This window comes from Macaca mulatta, chromosome Y (genome assembly GCF_049350105.2).
Source record: "Macaca mulatta isolate MMU2019108-1 chromosome Y, T2T-MMU8v2.0, whole genome shotgun sequence".
In the NCBI taxonomy this organism is placed as follows: domain Eukaryota; kingdom Metazoa; phylum Chordata; class Mammalia; order Primates; family Cercopithecidae; genus Macaca; species Macaca mulatta.
In genome coordinates, this window is record NC_133427.1 from 12,045,967 (window position 1) to 12,065,993 (window position 20,027).

At 40.6% G+C, this 20,027-nt stretch overlaps 1 protein-coding gene across 1 annotated transcript; it reads right to left on the minus strand.

Annotated features, from left to right (window-relative positions):
• Positions 1-2,046: 2,046 nt before the first annotated feature.
• LOC106995447 (RNA-binding motif protein, Y chromosome, family 1 member F/J) lies at positions 2,047-15,133 on the minus strand. The gene is made up of 11 exons (XM_077989771.1): positions 15,025-15,133; positions 14,477-14,580; positions 11,355-11,532; positions 8,972-9,124; positions 6,870-6,984; positions 5,828-5,938; positions 5,352-5,462; positions 4,400-4,510; positions 3,937-4,047; positions 2,796-2,905; positions 2,047-2,412 (listed from the first exon to the last, which is right to left on the minus strand). The coding sequence occupies exons 1-11, from the start codon at positions 15,131-15,133 to the stop codon at positions 2,114-2,116; spliced, it is 1,512 nt and encodes a 503-aa protein (XP_077845897.1). The 3' UTR covers positions 2,047-2,113.
• Positions 15,134-20,027: the final 4,894 nt, after the last annotated feature.

Sequence of the window (20,027 nt, forward strand, 5' to 3'; positions counted from 1 at the left end):
GGCCCCAGCTTCAGGCAGGACACAACCTAACTGAGCTTCTTCAGCTGGTTGGCTGACCTTCACCATTCAGGGTCAGCTAGAATTGCTGAGGTGGGCACTGCTGAAAGGTGTCATGCGGAAGGACCTTGCTGGTCTTTCCTTGGCATCTGGGGAATTGGCTTTGAACCATGACCTGAACAGCCACGCAGATCATCAGTCAGGGCCTCTGTCTCAATCCCCTGCAGCACTACCAGAAGGAGTTAGGCCCTCAGAGAGGGAACAGACAGGAGGCCAGGTAAGCAGCCCAGGGCTGGGGGCTCAGAGCCCTGTGGGTCCTCGAGCTGGGAAACACATGAGAACTCAAGGCTCAGGGAAGAGCCAGCAATGAGAAATCCCAGGCCATCCCTGGGCTGGGGGAGAAAGGCCCATCAGGGAACTGTAACACTCATATTTCAGAACTGGGAAACCTGAAGTCACCTAAGAGGCAGAAGTGGCCAAGGTCTATGGGTAAGAAGCAAGTCTCAAGGGATAATTGCCTCATCATCCTTCTCTGGCTCCCTTCCATTCCTTGAGGCCTGCTACCATGTTGGGCTCAGTTTGGGCTCCACTAGGGACCTCTTACCCTCCACGGAGAGGTGCACATGAGTCGCACCTAGATCTACATCCTTCAATTTTTAAAATGCCTTAATAATGTAGATTCAGACCAGGATTTTATTGTAAAAGTGCTCTTCCTCCTTACTTGTGTCAAAGTCTTTTTCATGATGGGGGAAAGAATGCAACATACTTTGGTAAGTTAAATAAAGTATAAAAGTAAAAATAAATCCCATTGTAGATGATCAATTAAATGGCAGGGGACCTTCTGTGTGTGTCCAACAAGGGAATCCTGAGCATTAAGGCCCATCTGAGTATTAGTGTAGCCATCCAATTTCCCTTGTACCAGTGTGAGTGTGGGCACATTCCAGCCTGTGTGTTTGAGCTGGTGTATGAGTGTGAACAGCTGTGCCTGTGTACCTTTGTGTACCTTGGTTTGGGGGAGGGGGGCACACTCCTACCCACTGGTGTGCCTCAACATAGCTCTTGAGCTGGCAAGTAGGGTGCTGCCAGTTTGGCAATCCAACTTCAGGACCCATGAAGCCTGCGCTCTTCGGAGATGCGAAGAGTCCTCAGCGTTCTCACAAATGGCAGAGGGAGGAGGAAAAGGAGGGCTGGCACGAGTTACCTAGAGGAGATGTCACGGACCTGAAATGACACCTGGAGGGAAATAAAACCTACCAGCTGTCTGTATCTTCCTGTGTGTTTGGTCAGGGAAGGCGGGCATTCAAGTAAGAAGCAATGGAACCCGTGGGGTTTTGGGATTTGCTATCCAGGAATCCCTGTGCACCAGTGTCCGGCCCATGAGAGAGGAGCACAGCATGTGGGTCCGGCAGGGCCTGAGTCTCCAGGGAGGCTGGCATTCTCCCCAAGAGGGCACGGGTCAGTAGATGGAGGAGAAACCCGGGCTGTGGGGTCAGGTAGATGGGACACTTATCACTTAGCCAGGTGGGAGTTTAGGAGAGGGCCTAGTGAGCAGCGGTCTAACTGGCTGGTGACACCCTGTTCCAGTGCTGCATGTATGCACACAAGCATTGCCCCATGCATCCTCTCCAGGATGCCTCACCTGGGCAGATAGGAAGTAAGGCACACAAGATCCTAAGCTTATGGTCATGAGTGGCCCCAGAGGGAGGTCTCTAGGATCACTGGTCCCAGGAGATGCAGGTATGCAGGGTCTCTTCAGAACAGGGGTAAAATGCATAAGCCCAGCTCTCCACCCAGTGGGTGTCTTGCCCTAATGATGTCAGCCATGGCAGACCCATACCTAGACAAGAGATGTGAACAGAGGCTTTCAAATTTTATTCTGAAAATTTTAAGGTAGATATTACATCTAAACACTTTTCAAAGAGCATTAACAAGTATGAAATTACTTTGAAAAAAATTCCTTTTGCTCTGAATACCTCAAAAAATTCATGGAGGAAGTTAGTATCTACCTCTCTCCACAAAACCAATGTTTCTTGTAGTAATATGCAGAAATAACACTTCAATTTTCAATTTGCAAACAAGGTTTGGAATGCAATAACTATTACTTTGAATACTTGCTTTAATATCTGCTTAAGTCTCCTTTTTCAGATCTACTTTCTTCACCATCTACTGTAGATGAAACATAACTTGAGCTACCATATGCTTCACGAGGAGCAGGGAGCAACCTAGCCAGAGAAGGCAGATTCCTTTGGTCTTTTCTGCCAGCATGCTCACGACCACAAGAATAAGAATCACCACAGCTCCTTGAGTAACTCTCCCAACTTCTGCCATATCTATCTCGTGTATTATAATCATGGCAGGTGCTTCCACCGTAAGATATCCAAGGCCCTTGTGCAGGTGGTGCACCCTGAGAGGTCCCTGCAGGGTTGATAAAACAATACGTTGGATTGCATTTAAACATTTTTACTGCTATCACTAAAGCATGAACTAAAGTACTATTTTGAAATATCTGCTTTCCTCTGCCTTTGTTGACAGGATACTAATTAAGCCTTCAATAGTCAGGTTTTATTTAAAAGAAGTGTAAGAGTAGTATTTGGAAGTTTAACAAATTTAATTCTAAAATAAATGTTGAGTCACATTTTCTGAACATGAACTGAAGTTCTCACCTTCATATCATTCCCTATGCTTTATACTGTTAAGAATACTCAACATTTAAACATGTTATATTTGTGCTTTATAATTTTCCTTAGAATTTCATTAAAACAATGATCTGTTCTATGAAATACAATTATATAACTTACAAATCCATCCTGGACCATTATCATATCCCTGAAATGCATCTCTATAAGAACTTCCACTTGGACCTTCAGAATGATCTCTACCACAGGCCTCACTGTAGCCATCACGATCACTAAATTGAGAAAAAAAAAAAAAAGCTTTTTTAAATGTCAGAATGAACAATTGAATAAATCTATTTGATAAATCCAGATAACGTTATAGTACCTATATCCTCTGGAGGAATGTTCATCCTGACTAGAACGACCATAAACACAGTATGCATAGTCTTTAGCTGGTGCAGCATAATCCCTGGTTTCTCGGGAACTTGGATGATTTCTGTGGGCATAAGTTTAAGCAATAAATTTTAAATTTTCAGCTTCTAATATCCAAAATATAACTAAATTACAACTTAAACACAATTAAATTGTCAAACATCTAAATAAATATTACTCCAAATGAAATAAGCAAAAGCCCAAAAAGCACATGGAACAGATACTCATAATCAGTGATTCAGAGAATGCATTCCAAATCCAAAAGGAGATTCCACACTTCACACACACACTGGAAGCACAATAAATTTTGCAAAGCAGGAAATAGCAAGTGTTTGAGAGGATGCAGATAAATTGGAGCCCTGATACAATGTTAGTTGGAATGAACAACTTAAGAAATCTATTTGACAAATCCAGAAAACATTGCATTACCTATATCCTCTAGAGGAATGTTCATCTGGACTAGAACGACCATAATCATGGTATGTATAGTCTTTAGGTGGTGGAGCATAATCCCTGGTTTCTCGGGAACTTGGATGATTTCTGTGGGCATAAGTTTTAAATTTTCAGCTTCTAATATCCAAAATATAACTAAATTACAACTTAAACACAATTAAATTGTCAAACATCTAAATAAATATTACTCCAAATAAAATAGGCAAATGCCCAAAAAGCACATGAAACAGATACTCATGATCAGTGATTCAGAGAATGCATTCCAAATCCAAAAGGAGATTCCACACTTCACACACACACTGGAAGCACAATAAATTTTGCAAAGCAGGAAATAGCAAGTGTTTGAGAGGATGCAGATAAATTGGAGCCCTGATACAATGTTAGTTGGAATGAACAACTTAAGAAATCTATTTGACAAATCCAGAAAACATTGCATTACCTATATCCTCTAGAGGAATGTTCATCTGGACTAGAACGACCATAATCACGGTATGTATAGTCTTTAGGTGGTGGAGCATAATTCCTGGTTTCTCGGGAACTTGGATGATTTCTGTGGGCATAAATTTTAAATTTTCAGCTTCTAATATCCAAAATATAACTAAATTACAACTTAAACACAATTAAATTGTCAAACATCTAAATAAATATTACTCCAAATAAAATAAGCAAAAGCCCAAAAAGCACAAGGAATAGATACTCATAATCAGTGATTCAGAGAATGCATTCCAAATCCAAAAGGAGATTCCACACTTCACACACACACTGGAAGCACAATAAATTTTACAAAGCAGGAAATAGCAAGTGTTTGAGAGGATGCAGATAAATTGGAGCCCTGATACAATGTTAGTTGGAATGAACAATTTAAGAAATCTATTTGACAAATCCAGAAAACATTGCATTACCTGTATCCTCTAGAGGAATGTTCATCTGGACAAGAACGACCATAATCACGGTATGTATAGCCTCTAGATGGTGGAGCATAATCCCTAGTGTCTCGGGAACTTGGATGATTTCTGTGGGCATAAGTTTAAGCAACAAATTTTAAATTTTCAGCTTCTAATATCCAAAATATAACTAAATTACAACTTAAACACAATTAAATTGTCAAACATCTAAATAAATATTACTCCAAATGAAATAAGCAAAAGCCCAAAAAGCACATGGAACAGATACTCATAATCAGTGATTCAGAGAATGCATTCCAAATCCAAAAGGAGATTCCACACTTCACACACACACTGGAAGCACAATAAATTTTGCAAAGCAGGAAATAGCAAGTGTTTGAGAGGATGCAGATAAATTGGAGCCCTGATACAATGTTAGTTGGAATGAACAACTTAAGAAATCTATTTGACAAATCCAGAAAACATTGCATTACCTATATCCTCTAGAGGAATGTTCATCTGGACTAGAACGACCATAATCATGGTATGTATAGCCTCTAGATGGTGGAGCATAAACCCTAGTGTCTCGGGAACTTGGATGATTTCTGTGGGCATAAGTTTAAGCAACAAATTTTAAATTTTCAGCTTCCAGTATCCAAAACATAACTAACTTAAGGCTTAAACAAAATTAAAAGGTCAAACATCTAAATAGATATTTCTCCAAATGAAATAGGCAAAAGCCCAAAAAACACATGGAACAGATACTCATAATCAGTGATTCAGAGAATGCATTCCAAATCCAAAAGGAGATTCCACACTTCACACACACACTGGAAGCACAACAAATTTTACAAAGCAGGAAATAGCAAGTGTTTGAGAGGATGCAGATAAATTGGAGCCCTGATACAATGTTAGTTGGAATGAACAACTTAAGAAATCTATTTGGCAAATCCAGAAAACATTACATTACCTATATCCTCTAGAGGAATGTTCATCTGGACTAGAACGACCATAGTCACGGTAGGTATAGCCTCTAGATGGTGGAGCATAATCCCTAGTGTCTCGGGAACTTGGATGATTTCTGTGGGCGTAAGTTTAAGCAACAAATTTTAAATTTTCAACTTCCAGTATCCAAAACATAACTAACTTACAGCTTAAACACAATTAAATTGTCAAACATCTAAATAAATATTACTACAAATAAAATAGGCAAATGCCCAAAAAGCACATGGAACAGATACTCATGATCAGTGATTCAGAGAATGCATTCCAAATCCAAAAGGAGATTCCACACTTCACACACACACTGGAAGCACAATAAATTTTACAAAGCAGGAAATAGCAAGTGTTTGAGAGGATGCAGATAAATTGGAGCCCTGATACAATGTTAGTTGGAAAGAACAACTTAAGAAATCTATTTGACAAATCCAGAAAACATTACATTACCTATATCCTCTAGAGGAATGTTCATCTGGACTAGAACGACCATAATCACGGTATGTATAGCCTCTAGATGGTGGAGCATAATCCCTAGTGTCTCGGGAACTTGGATGATTTCTGTGGGCATAAGTTTAAGCAACAAATTTTAAATTTTCAACTTCCAGTATCCAAAACATAACTTATGGCTTAAACAAAATTAAAAAGTCAAACATCTAAATAGATATTTCTCCAAATAAAATAGGCAAATGCCCAAAAAGCACATGGGACAGATACTCATAATCAGTGATTCAGAAAATGCATTTCTTTTTGGTTTTTTTATACTTTAAGTTCTGGGGTACATGTGCATGACGAGTTAATGGGTGCAGAAAATGCATTTCAAATCCAAAATGAGTATCATATTTCCCACACACAACCTGGAATGGCAGTAAATTTTAAAAAGGAGGAAATAACAAGTGTTTGAGAGGATGTAGATAAATTGGAACCCTGATACAATGCTAGTTGGAATGGAAAACGATGCAGCTACTATGGGGAAATGTGGTGGTTCCTCAGGAAAGTAAACATAGCTATCATAGGACCATGCAATTCCACTCATATACACCCAGAATTGAATACGTGTACTCAAACAAATATTGGTGCATAGAAATACTGGGGTGGAAACCACCCAGATAAAATAATGGTTTAACAACTTGTGGAAGGAGTAAAGTGCTATGATGTAAATGAACCTTCAGGACATCACAGATAAACGTCCTGTTGTGTTTGAGCCCCATTAACATTAAATGCCTACAACAGGTGGTTCAGAGGCAGAACACAGATTGGTGTTTGCTAGCAGCTGAGGAAAGGAAGAAAATGGAAGGGAATGCTTAACTGGTAGTTGGAGTTTTAATTTAGAGTGATGAAAATGTTTTGGAACTTGATGGAGGTAGTTGTTGCATGACACAGAATATATTAAACACCACTTAACTATTTACATTGTAATATTTAATTTTGTTATGTGAATTTCATCATCACAAGAAAAAAAATCAATTGTGTTTCTTCATTTTTCCTTTACCTCTCCTTAGTTGCATAACCATCATCTCTTCGTGACATATGGTCATTTCTCCAGGAAGAGGTTGGCTCTCTGCATGGAGGACCTCCATAATTCTCTCTTCCACGTGACACGGGACCTTTCATATTAAAATGATGGAACATTTTGTAAAGAACACCAAATCTAAAACACTATTTTCTCTTCTCTCAAACAACTTCTATAATTATTTCTTCTATGACTCCATTCTTCATTTCCTAAATTACTACAGTCATGACACTGAATATTTCGTATGGCTTTGGATAATCCCATGGCTCCCACAAGTCCAGTTCTTCTAATGAAGCTGAAGCCAAACATTAATTCTTAGGTAAAAGTTCATTGGTAATGGTTAATAACTTAGTTATTATTTTACTTTTCATGTGAATTACTGATGACTACTAATAATACAGGAATAACATGTAAAATCATCAAACTAATCATGGATTTTAAAGTTTACATACATTGTCGCTTCTCAGCTGAAGAACGTAAATTTTCCCATGTTGTTGAGTCCAACTCACACACACAAATAAGGCTACCTTTGAATGACTGCACACTAAATGTTTACATAAAAGTTCTCCTTTATCACTAACTGGTTGGCTCTATTTTAAATGTTGACAAATTAAAATGTGCTAGTGAAGATTTTCTAATGATGGCCAAGATTTACTTTTACTGCAATAAGCAATATTATGAAAGGGGTCATTACAACAATGTTGCTATTTCAAAATAGAAAAGTTTCTCCTTTAATATACTCTTCACCTGCTATTCCTCAGAGGTCAGTCTTTCACCTGTGATACCTTCACTGGCTAATTTTCCAATGGAAATATGTTGGCTTGTATATCCTAAAGCCCATAAATACCTAACTTCACTGATACTCTACATATGAAATGTAAAATTGAAAATGGCAGTTTTCAATTTCCTCCATATTAGGGTGGAGGACTAAGTAAGAATTTTAATTTGTTCCGCTTAACTTCTTTGCTAAGAACTTTTATTTATTGTCTTGTTTTCTTCTGTCCAGTCTGCAGTCTTACAATTCTCCTTCTGAAAAATATTACTTCTATTCAATCCAATTGCTCACCTCATGTTACTTAGTTCTAAATTCTCTCCTCAAATATTTCAAATCTTACACCAAAGATCTTGTGTTAATGTTTAAACATCCTGGTACAATCTCAACTATTGATTTACATCACCCTGTATTTCACAACTCTGCACTTCTGTGATATCCACTAAATTTAAGAATATTGGACTCCTTCACGTCTACCTTTCAAGCCTTAAATTTATTTTAAAATAATATTTAAGCCCAGTGACTCCTTATCTGCTAAATGCTCTTGTAGTTCTTTTGAATCTCCATATAAGCAGTGGGAATGCCTTGCACATATGCATTACTGAGGTGTCAGAAGTTGGATGGCCAGGCTCAGCGGCTCACACTGACTGAGTGTGGAAGGCAGAGGCAGCTGGACTGCTTGAGCCCCGGGCTTTAACATCAGTTTTGACAGTGTAGTGAGATCCTCTCTCTAAAAAAATATAGGAAAAAAATTTAGCTAGGTATGATGATGCATGCCTGTAGTTGCAGAAACGTGGAAGGCTGAAACAGGAGAATTGCCTGAGCCCAGGAATTTGAGGCTGTCATAAGCCATCATCTCACCAATGCACTCTGACCTGGTAAGAGCAAGACTCCAACCCAACAAAGAAACTGAACAAGCAACTTTTAGACTGGGACACCAGGGGACCACTACCAGGGGACCTAGTAAATGGAAGAATTAATTAGATGAAGAAGCCTCCCATCAAAGAATACTGCTGGGAACTTAGAGGAAAATTAAGGGGAATTTTCTAGCAAACACAGGATTAAAAGGAATGTTGGCCTCACTCTAATCACTTCTTCGATCTGCAGTGAGAAGTTCAAGTATTTCTTCAACATAAATCTGAAATGTACCTAGTGAGATAGAAACTATAATAAAAGCTATCACTCAGTAATTACGTCCATGTATGTGTCACTTCTCTTTTCTTCAACGAACTTAAAGCTAAGCATTCAGGTAAAATAGCTCATTTTAAGTGATACAAAAACTACAGTCTTTCTGTCAGGTAGCATTTACCTTGGCTTCTGATCCAACTATTGCTTCTTGCCATAGCAGAAAGAGCAGATTTTTTAGGAAGAGGACCTCCACTTCTTGAAGATGGACCTCTTTTAACTGGAATGGCTCCCCTAGAAGAACTCATGTTGAGATCAAGAGTGTATTCACCATCATCTGTATTTCAAACAAAATCTTTTTAGTTAACTAACATCACTGTTTCTTAAATGGCTAAGAAGTTTTAGTTGTTTATAAAGATTTTCTACATATTATAATCTTACAAATTCACATCTGTCTAAACCAATAAAATTAATATTTCTATATGAAATCAGTACAGTTCAAGCAATAAAAGTCCATTTAGAAAATCTAGAAAGAAACTCAAGTATCATAATATATTGGTGTGAGAGAGAGAGGTGGGAAAATGGGGAGTGAACAGGGAGTAGAAATCTATCAATAAAGTATCTAAGTATAATATACATAAAAATATTAAAAGAAAAATGATAAATGACTGATTATATCATTCTGTTATGAGGAAACATTTTCAAAGCATATCATAAAGATAAACTAATGGCCGGGCGCGGTGGCTCAAGCCTGTAATCCCAGCACTTTGGGAGGCCGAGGCGGGTGGATCACGAGGTCAGGAGATCAAGACTATCCTGGCTAACATGGTGAAACCCCGTCTCTACTAAAAATACAAAAACTAGCTGGGCGTGGTGGCGGGTGCCTGTAGTCTCAGCTACTTGGGAGGCTGAGGCGGGAGAATGGCGTGAACCCGGGAGGCGGAGCTTGCAGTGAGCCGAGATCATGCTACTGCACTTCAGCCTGGGAGACACAGCGAGACTCCGTCTCAAAAAAAAAAAAATAAATAAAAAATAAACTAAATTCCATTCAAAGAAATTCAAATATTTACAATACCAAGAAGTGACATATCAGGAAAATACATTACCTCTAAAATTTGTTAACACAATACAGAATTCTTAAAATTCCCTTATGAGACATTAATTTTCAGATTAGACTATGCTGAATTTTAATACTTTAAGAATTGCATATTAATTAATATAAAAATATTTTTGTAGATCTACAAAAATATAGCTATATGCCAATTGCCAGATGGTGTTACAGGTTAGAATATATACATTCTCATACGTGGCAGGGTATAATTGAACCTCACCCTCAAGATCAATGGCGACAAAATAGCCAGGAAGCCACGCATCTTAAAAATGAAGCAAAGACTGCAATTTCAACTTTAAAAAACATCTCCAATGAACTACACATCTGGTTATTAAAACTCCAAATTAATTGTTACAGTTTCGAAGTTGGTTAATAGATAATACAAGTTATTTATTTATTTATTTATTTATTTATTTATTTATTGAGATGGACTCTTGCCCTATCACGCAGGCTGGAGCACAATGGCATAACCTTGGTTCACTGCAACTTCCGCCCCCCAGGTTCCAGCGATTCTCCTGCCTCAGCCTCCCAAGTAGCTGGGATTACAGATGCACGCTACCACACCAGGCTAATTTTTTGCATCTTTAGGGGAAACAGGGTTTCACCATGTTGGCCAGGCTGGTCTGGAACTCCTGACCTCGTGGTCCACCTGCCCTGTACTCCCCAAGTGCTGAAGTGACAGGCGTGGGCCACCTCACACAGCCAATCCAATAGTTTTATCTTTTTTTTTTTTAATACATGGTTTGTTTCTCTTTTATATGTAAAAATAGACCCCTCATTTCTATTGAGTAAATCACTCATAAATATCATTTTCAGTGACTCATCCTCCAGCAAAGATAGATACACACATACCTGTGAAGCAGTGGTTTTTAGACCTTTCCAGAGTCACAGACAATTTTCAGAAATTAAAGCCCTACATTACTTAAATTGAAAATGCTTTATGGCAGGCCAATGTTCAAATTTTCCGTATCAAAATTACAAATCAATAGATTTGCATAGATATTTGCACATGTACACACAAGAAAACAAATATTGCAAAACCAATCTTAAGTATTGAGTTACTTTTTTTCCTACAGGAAACTTTTAAATATTCCACCATACTTTGATAATATAACTGATATGAAATTCTGTGCCCCAAAATAGAAAACTCTAAAGTATAATGAATTTAAATGAGCTCTGCAGAAAACCTGCTGAGTACGCGCAATCAGCATTCATAAACTCAATTCAGTTTGAAATTTGTGTTACTTCAATGCAACGCTATTACAATTTTAAAGCAAATTTTAGTTATTAGTTCAATCATTCTTATAATACATCTTTAGTACTTAGAAATAATTTTGCTTATCAATAAATTAATCTTCTGTTCATAAAGGAAATAAATAAAATTGAGAAATTTCAATATCTTCAAACTTACTTTCTTTCAGTCCTATGGTTTCATCTTTATATTTTAAAACATTACCCAAGTGTCCTTCATGTGAGGGATGCCACCCTCTTGTTCCTCCACTACTTCCTTTTGCAGATCTCAGACTTCCTGAAGGGCTTCTGTTTCTTGAAGAAGGTGGAGGTCTCCGCCTACCACCACTTTGAAATGATGGTTTCTTGGCTTGTTCTACTTTTATTGCTTTTCCATCCAAAGACTAAAAATATTAAGGAGACTATCAATAACACTGGCACATTTAATGTGAGCATATTTTACAGGCATTTTTAGATCAACTATAGTTCAATTTGAGGTATTTTCTCCCAAAGGAAACGTTTTTCCTCCTAAAATGAACACATCTTTCACAATGCCAAATTTGAGACATTTACTGAGCACATGCCTTCCATTAAAAGATCAAACACAAATTCTATTATTCAAACACCTTGAAAATTTCTCCTTTATTAAAAAAAAACAAAAAAAAAACAACAACAAAGAAAGATTAAACATCACACATTCTATGGAAGAATGTGGCACATCTGTTTTTTACAATATATAATACACTTCATCTGTGTATTCACATCACTGATTTAAAAGTTTCAGTGTCCCAATGAAACTTGTGTCATTTAAAAAATTGAGGTTACTTTTTCAGTAATTACTCACATTAGTCATTATGAATTGTTTCTTCTTTGATTGGCTAATACTTACATAAAATGTCCCCATATGATTTACAATGCTATATTTACTCTAAAAATGTTTCTGTGAATGTGATCCTTGTTTGATCTCGTTAAGGTTTCCTGCCTTACTCATTTCTTATATTGCCTTAGATGTGCCCCTAAAAAATGACTTTTAATATAGTACTTCATGTAATTTCTCAAAAATGCTTAAATATCCTAATTAATTTCACAATAACATTTTTCACTGTAATCTTGTCTATAGGCCATAGCAATTTTTGGAAACAGTTCAGCTAACAATTTGATTTAAAAATTCCATGGCTTTTATTATTTGGGGGAAGTAAGTCTTAAATTCCTTACAAAACCTCTTGCAGCCACATCGCCAGTTGTTCCTACCTTGAAACCACTTTTGTTATTTCTGGGCCCAAAATATTTTCCCTAGATTTGCTCATGGTTGCTTCCTTCCCAGTCAGACAAATTCTGAAGTCAGCCAAAATTCCTTAACCGTTAATTCTCCCTGAAAACTCTAAGAACTTCCTTTATTGGCTGTCTTAACATTTACGTGCATATAACATTCATATTTATTTTAACACAATAAAACATGTGAGATGAAGTAATTTAGAAATAACATTGGCTGGGCACAGTGGCTCACACCTGTAATCCCAACACTTTGGGAGGCTGAGGCAGGCGGATCACAAGGAAAAGAGTTAGAGACCATCCTGGCCAACATGGTGAAACCCCGTCTCTATTCAAAGTACAAAAATTAGCTGGGTGTGGTGGCAGGTGTCTGTAGTCCCGGCTAGTCGGAGGCTGAGGAAGGAGAATCGCTTGAACCCAGCAGGCGGAGGTTGCAGTGAGCCAAGATAACCCCACTGCAATCCAGTCTAGCAACACAGCGAGTCTCCATCTTAAAAAACAAACAAACAAAAACTCTACACAAATTATCTGCTCTTTTGCTTGAAAAACAGGGGGAAGAAAGAAATTATCATAGATTACTATACGTAAGTCAAAATTATCTCCATCACTACCACAAAGCCATGAACCAAAAGCTACTCTCGGTTTCTACCACAGCTTAATCTACTAATTTGTAAGAGTGAACAAAACTGTACTCTCTGCTATGTGCCAGGAAGTGTGCTAGATCTAACAGAAATAAAAGCAACTTAGGAAGACTTAAATATGCATTATATACAATTTCACAATCAACAGATTAATATATAGTACAGTGAGTACAAAATACAATATGCAATGAGGAAGAAAATATGAAATCTAAGTTGTTTTTGAAGCATAAATTGTTATTTGTGAGACATACATCAGGAAGGATAATTCTGAAGAAGTCCAAAAAAGCATTTGGGGATAGCGTAAAGACTAGCAGGAGCTATAACCAGATTGGGATAATGTCATTTATTTATTTATTTTGAGATGGATTCTCCCTCTGTCACCAGCCTGCAGAGCATTGGCGTAATCTCGGCTCACTGCAACTTCTGCCTCCCAGGTTCAACTGATTCCCCTGCCTCAGCCTACTGAGTAGCTGGAACCACAGGCACACACAATCATACATGGCTAATGTTTTTGTATTTTAGTAGAGACAAGTTTTTACCATGTTGGCCATTATGGTTTCGTTTTCCTGACCTCGTGATCTGCCCACCTCAGCCACATCCATGGTGGCGTTAGCCACCATGCCGGGCCTCATTAGGATACTGTTATAAAGCAAAAAACTGCTAAAGTGCCCAAAATGGAATGATCTTGACTACAATGTAAAGGAATTCAATAGTTCATAGAATTACATAAAATTTTAAAGCTTTAGTAAGCACACAATAATCCCTAGATTTAAAACTCAACAGGACAAGAGACCACTGGTTGGATTAAAACAAGTCCCCAAACACACTGGGGAAATGAGTAATTGGGTATTCATGTTACATAAATCACTCTAGTGATAGGAAGGAAATGTCCTTAGGAGAAAAGAGCCAGGATGGGGCAAAAATGCCAATTACTTCTTCTGTTATCTGACTTCAATGTTCTTGTATTATTTTCTATTTTCAAGGACTTAACATTTAAATATACTTTCTCAAGAATATATTTTCAGAAAATGGGAAAGAATCTTTCCTTCTTGTGAGTTTGTCTAGATGTCTATCCACAGTTTGTCTGTGCTCTAAAAGTATTTCCATGAATTGGAAGTCCATTAATAACATTTAATAAATGTTGACTTATTACTTTCATTTACATGAAGGTTCCTTACAACTTTTAAAGCCCTTCAAAACCTTTCAAAATCTATTTACACTCATATTGAAATACAAACATAGAAAAATTATATATTAATTTATATAATGTTAATTCCAATACCCTTCCAAACTACATTTGCATGTATATGACAAAAGAAGAGGACGGCTTCATATGACATTCTACTATCTTCAAAAGTTTAGTAATATTAAAAAGACCTATAAATACTGTTAATTGAAGAACAGAGTTAGAATATTATTAATAAGGGACTCTTACCTTTCCATTCATATCTTTGGCAGCATTCTTAGCATCTGCAGGGTTCTCAAAAGTAATAAATGCAAAACCTCTGGATTTGCTGGTTCGATCCTTTATTAAAAGAACTAAAATATATGAAAAGTTTTTACATTCATATAATGGGCTCACCAAGGTACTAACCATCTGAAAGTTACATCAAACCAAAAAATAATTGCATTTTACATCATTACTATGATTCTTAATACTAAGTCACCCCTGTAGTCAGCCTATTTTATTCCAGTTTGTTCCCTAACTCCACAACATATTTAGTTTTCCTCATATTCCTTTCTAAGTAGTAGGCTATCCTTACCACAGACCCTTAATCTGGTACTATGAGAATTTTCCAAATATCAAATAGATAATTCAAAATAAGAGTTTAAAACTAATAAGGCATTTTAATGTAGGTATACAATGAACTTTGAAAAAAATACATTTTTTCAAAACATACATATATAAACATACATATTTTAAACATACATATTGAAATATACATATGAAAATACACACAGACACACGGCTTTAAGAGTTACCTTCTGATATGGGACCATGTTTCACAAATACAGCTTTAAGCATCTTTTCATTGGTTTCTCTATTGAGGCCACCAATAAAAAGCTTGCCAGGACAATCTGCTTCTACCATTGTGCTGCAAATGGTAAAACATTATCTATATTTAGATAAAAATAAATAAGCTAAAAAGATAAAATTTTATTACACACTATGTTGAAAACCCAAGTAAAACCCTTCCCGAGGCTGACATCTTTCTAGCATTTGTTACTTCAAATATGTAAAATTTATAACACACACAGCAAAAGGGTCACTAACTTCATGGACAAATGATGCATTTCAGTATGTACCTGATAAAATCTCATTTCTAAAAATTAGATAAGAAAAGCTATCATAATTTTCCTAAGTTGCAATATAAAGAATGCCCCCATTTAAGTAATTTTATTTGAAAACTATATTTATGAGGTACAGTGTGATGTTTGTGTATTTTCTTTCTTGAGATGTGTATCTCCCACACTTGAGATGTGTATCAGTGCACTGCTAAGTGCAGCCTCCTCCACCCAGCCTCAACTGATCTTCTCACATCTCAGCTTCCCAGGTAGGTGTTACCAGAGGGGCTTTCTACCAGGTTTGGGAAATTTTTTGTGTTGTTTTAAATAGACAAGGGTTTCCCCATATTGCCCAAGCTGGTATCCAAATCCTGGGCTCAAGTGATCTGCCAGCTTGGGACTACCAGAGTGATGAGATTTCAAGGGTGAACCACCACGCCCAGCATGGTATCTGGATAAAAGACTAAATCAAGCAAATCAAAATGTTTTTGGGAGAAAACATTTTAAATATTTTACCATCTTTTAGTGATTTGAAATACACGATAAGTAAAAGATCCCCAAACCCTGGCCTTCAACCCGTACCTATCTGTGGCCTGAACATAATGCCTGAGGGTGCCCTGTAATACCTGTCTGTAGAGAATGTAACACATGAGGATGACCTGAGGTTGTACAGTTTTAACTGGAAACCATCCTCCCTATTCCCCCGCTGCCCCACCCTGTCCCCGTGGCAGCCCTGCTGCCCCACCTGTCCTCTGTCACACTACCCCTACCGGAAGCCCAGCCCCACCACGCGCCGCTTGGGGCCCTGCCGCCAGCCCCCACTCCCAAACGTGTCCACTTGGCCTCCATCTTCCCCTGCGCAACTCTTGTCTGAGGAAAAATTTGTCTTCCACTAAAATGGTCCCTGATGCGAAAATGGCAATATTAAAGGAGCCCATTATGTTACACAGGCTGGTCTCCAACTCCTGACCTCAAGTCATCCTTCTACCTCCGCTTCCCAAATGCTAGGATTACAAGAGTAAGTCAGTGTGCCAGGTTAACAGAAAAACTTAAGCTCCTCCATTTTGTCCCAGTTACCTATCTAATTCCATTTATCTCGATTACACCCACTTATTCGTTTTAAATTATTTACAGTGCCGGAGATACATGAAACATGTTTCAAATACTGTCATACAAGGAAGGAGACAATTACAGGCTTTACAGAGGCAAACTTAAACTGAGGTTATTTATGTCCCCGTATTTCTACGTACACGAAAGTAACACAATTTATGTCAAAATTTGATAATTCCTTCCAAGCAAATCAAACACGTGACATGTGCTAACTAAAAGTGTAAGTTTTTCATCTTAGGGGTTAAGTATATTGCCTGTATTTTGAATGATGACCAAATTCACAGAGAAAAACCGCTTTAATAAAAAATGCCCATGAAAACAATGGCGCCTTAGCACCATCTCCCACAGCTTGTCGGACACATTAGGCAGTTAAGGCAGAATCCTCAAGAAAAATCAATGACTTTAATAAAAATGAGTTTCTTAATAGCACTGAGGTGTTCTCTCCCCACTGTCTCCTCCCGTAATTCAACACCCACACATAGAAAACCCACCCCCTTTTATAGACAAAATTCCGAACCTTCGCTTTCTATTCTTGCCGAGAGACCAACCTGTCCAGAGAAACAGAAAATACAGGAACTTTTCAGTACGACAAACAGCCTGAGGTTCGCCCGGCCCTCAGGTCGTATGCTTCCGACTTCGGGACACCACAGTCCCAACTGCAGGAAGTACAACCAGAGCTGGCCCGAGTGAGAAGCACGCCGAAGCCTCGCCCGGAAATCCCGCCTACCTCCACCGGCCAATCATAGGGAGGGCGGTGGGCGTCGGCCAATTATTGCGAAGGCTGTAGGCGCCTCAGGAGGCGCGCTGCTCCTGGTTGGCCTGTAGCTGCATCCTCTCGCGGTTGCTCCTCTGATAAGCTATGTCTGCCTTAATGCCAGGTAGTAGTGAATTCAGTCACGCGTAGACTGTGAGCCCTTTGGAATTGTGGGCGTGGAAGACCTACACCCTAACTGACATCTTGAGTGTGGCAAGACATTAACCCACAGGGAACAAAACATCTCACTTCATTAGGCAGGTTAGGCTGATGGGACTGAATACTGCAGATCCAAAGGGGAGAGGGAGGGACCAGCGCTACCTGCTGGGGCAAGGGTGGTGACAGTGGGTTGGCGGGGAGTGGGACAGGGTGGGTGCGTGGGACTAAAGTCTACTGGTACGTTGCTGAGGTGGAATTTGTCTGCACCAGAAGCTGAAATCCTGCAAGCATTCTCTCAGGTCTAGGCAAATACACACTCCGAGTTCCATGCTTCCTCCCTGAGCATGCTGTACTCATGGTAACATTACAAAGGGCCTCTCGTCCTGTGCCGTGGGCACACAGGAGGACAACCACCATGGTCGCCAATCCAGTGATCCATGTGCACTGCCTTGCTGGTGCAGAGGCTCTCGCAAGCACAGCGGTGGCCGTGGTGCCTGCTAGCGGAGCGGTGGAAATCATGGCCTCGACCTCCGACTCCAGGGCTACTGTGCGCAGCTAATCCTGCTGGGTATCTGGGCCCCATAGCGAGTGTGACAGGCTATGGGCCCTGGGGGGCTCCCCAGGAACCCTGTATCCACGTAGGTGTGGGACGTGGTTCTCAGCAGGGCGAGGCCCGCGGGCCTGTCTGAGAGCTGTCCCCAGAGGCGAGGGGTGCTGAGGTCGTGGGGTGGCATGCACAGACTTTACACTGTGGGAGCCTCAAGGAGGGCATCATGTTAAGGCTGGAGGCTGTGCAGAAGAGGGCAGCCTGTGCACAGAGCAGGGAGAAACCCTGGGGGAAGAGGCATGCTAGTGGGGAATGACATCGTGGCAGAGATGGAGGTGGTGGCCAAGGAGGATGCCAATGTGGAGTGGCAGTAGGAGGACCTGCAGGCACAGCCTGGCCCTGCCCCAGTACACCCAGGCCAGCAACTGACTCTTGACGTCTTTCACTTGGAGCTGGGCTATGTGAATGTCCCAGGCCGCAGGGCATCCCTGGCTTCTGGGCCAGAGCCATATCCTTGCAGTTGCCAATTCGGGATGGCAGGCAGCAGAGGGTGGGCGCCAAGCTCCCTGGAGCAGGGTTGGAGGAAACAAAGTGGTAGGCGCTGGGGGTCAGCCAGGATTCAGGGCATGGGGGACAATGAGGGGAACCAAGAACAGCCTCATGCAGATAGGAGGGCAGCTTAATTGCAGGTGCCCTGAGGGCATGTGCTAGGGACAGGAAGCCAAGCACAACACTCACAAGGGAGAATAGCAGCGCAAAGGACCCTTCATAACAGCAGAAAGTTGAAGAACACCTTTCGCTGGGAAACTCCCATGAGGAAGGGGAGTCTGCAGGTCCATGCCAGCCATGGAACTTCCCTGCTTCCCATGCCTGTGTCCAGCAGGCTTACCCCAGAAACACAAGGTGCTCAAGACTTGGGTTCATGGTGCAGGGGGCTGCTGTCCTCAGCAACAGGCACCATCTCCCCAGATACGATTTCTTCCCTTTGTCAGCGCTACACCCAAAGATGTTTAGGCCCTGAGCATATATAACCTCCATTGAAACCACTCAACCCCCATGGGGAGAGCCAGGCACAGCCCTGCAGCTACTTCTACTGGCAGTGATTCCCTCTGGTGGAGATGCCCACCCCTAAAGGAGACCAGGAGAAGGAGAGACCGCACACCTGGGCCGCAGCAGAGCCTGTCCAGCATCCAGCACATGAGGGCCTCCTGTAGCTCAGAAACACTGAGCAAGTAGCCGCCTCACAGCACAACACCCCGCCCCCAACCACCTTCCCACTTCTGAGACAGCCGCTAGTCACAGCAGGTTGTCTGGGCCTGCCTCCACCCGCCGCCAAGACCACCACAGCCATGAGTGTGCCCCCCATGCAAGATAGAGACAGAGGACCTGGAAGGGAGGGTGCCAGGCCAAAGGCCTGGGGGATACCCTGCCCACACTCTGCATGCTCTTGCAAAGTTGCAGGGTGCTTCCTTGCATGCCCACTCAATCATCTGGCAGCTCCTTGACCAGAGGCAGATTGTGTGGCACACCCAGATGTTGGCCAGGATCACAAATGATATGAAGTCCTGCTGAGCTACGTGATGGATATGCAGGTCAGGCTAAGAAGCCTGGGTCTGTGGGAGGGGTCCAGTGTCTGGGTCAAGTTGAGGTACCCCTGGGACCTGGGGGTGTCTCAGTGGGAGAGTTGGGAAGGAGAAATGCATGCTTCACCCCAGCTAGCAGGTCACCTCACCCCAGCTACATGAAATGGTCCTTTGAGTATGTCCTGTTTCTCCTTCTTGGCCAGGTAGGGGGAGGAACTCAGCCATCCCAGGTACTGGCAGCAGGATGAAGTTTTCCTTTCATCACAACCTTTACTTCCACAATGACATGACCATTCAGGAGTATTGTGTTGGATCCTTGGTAAGGAGTGCCTCCCAGCATGGTAGGGGAACTGGTGTGTGGGAGGGTCAGCCTGGCTTGAACCTTCCTGACTGACTTCTCTGTCTCCAGGATACAGAATGTCTCATTCCACTGCAGTCCAGTGGTTATGGGATCATGAAGGTCAAGCCTCCAGGTGCAGGCAGTAAAGCTGCTACCTTAGCTTGCTCAGCTGGTTGACTGACCATGACTAGCCTAGGTTCTGGCAGG

What these genes read in the sequence shown, in the direction of transcription:
- LOC106995447 (XM_077989771.1), bottom strand. Translation starts at nt 15,133, where the DNA reads ATGGTAGAAGCAGATTGTCCTGGCAAGCTTTTTATTGGTGGCCTCAAT. An exon ending in GGTTATGCAACTAAGGAGAG is followed by an intron (nt 5,939 to 6,869) that starts GTAAAGGAAAAA and finishes TTATGCCCACAG; the next exon opens with AAATCATCCAAGTTCCCGAG. An exon ending in CATTCCTCTAGAGGATACAG is followed by an intron (nt 4,048 to 4,399) that starts GTAATGCAATGT and finishes TTATGCCCACAG; the next exon opens with AAATCATCCAAGTTCCCGAG.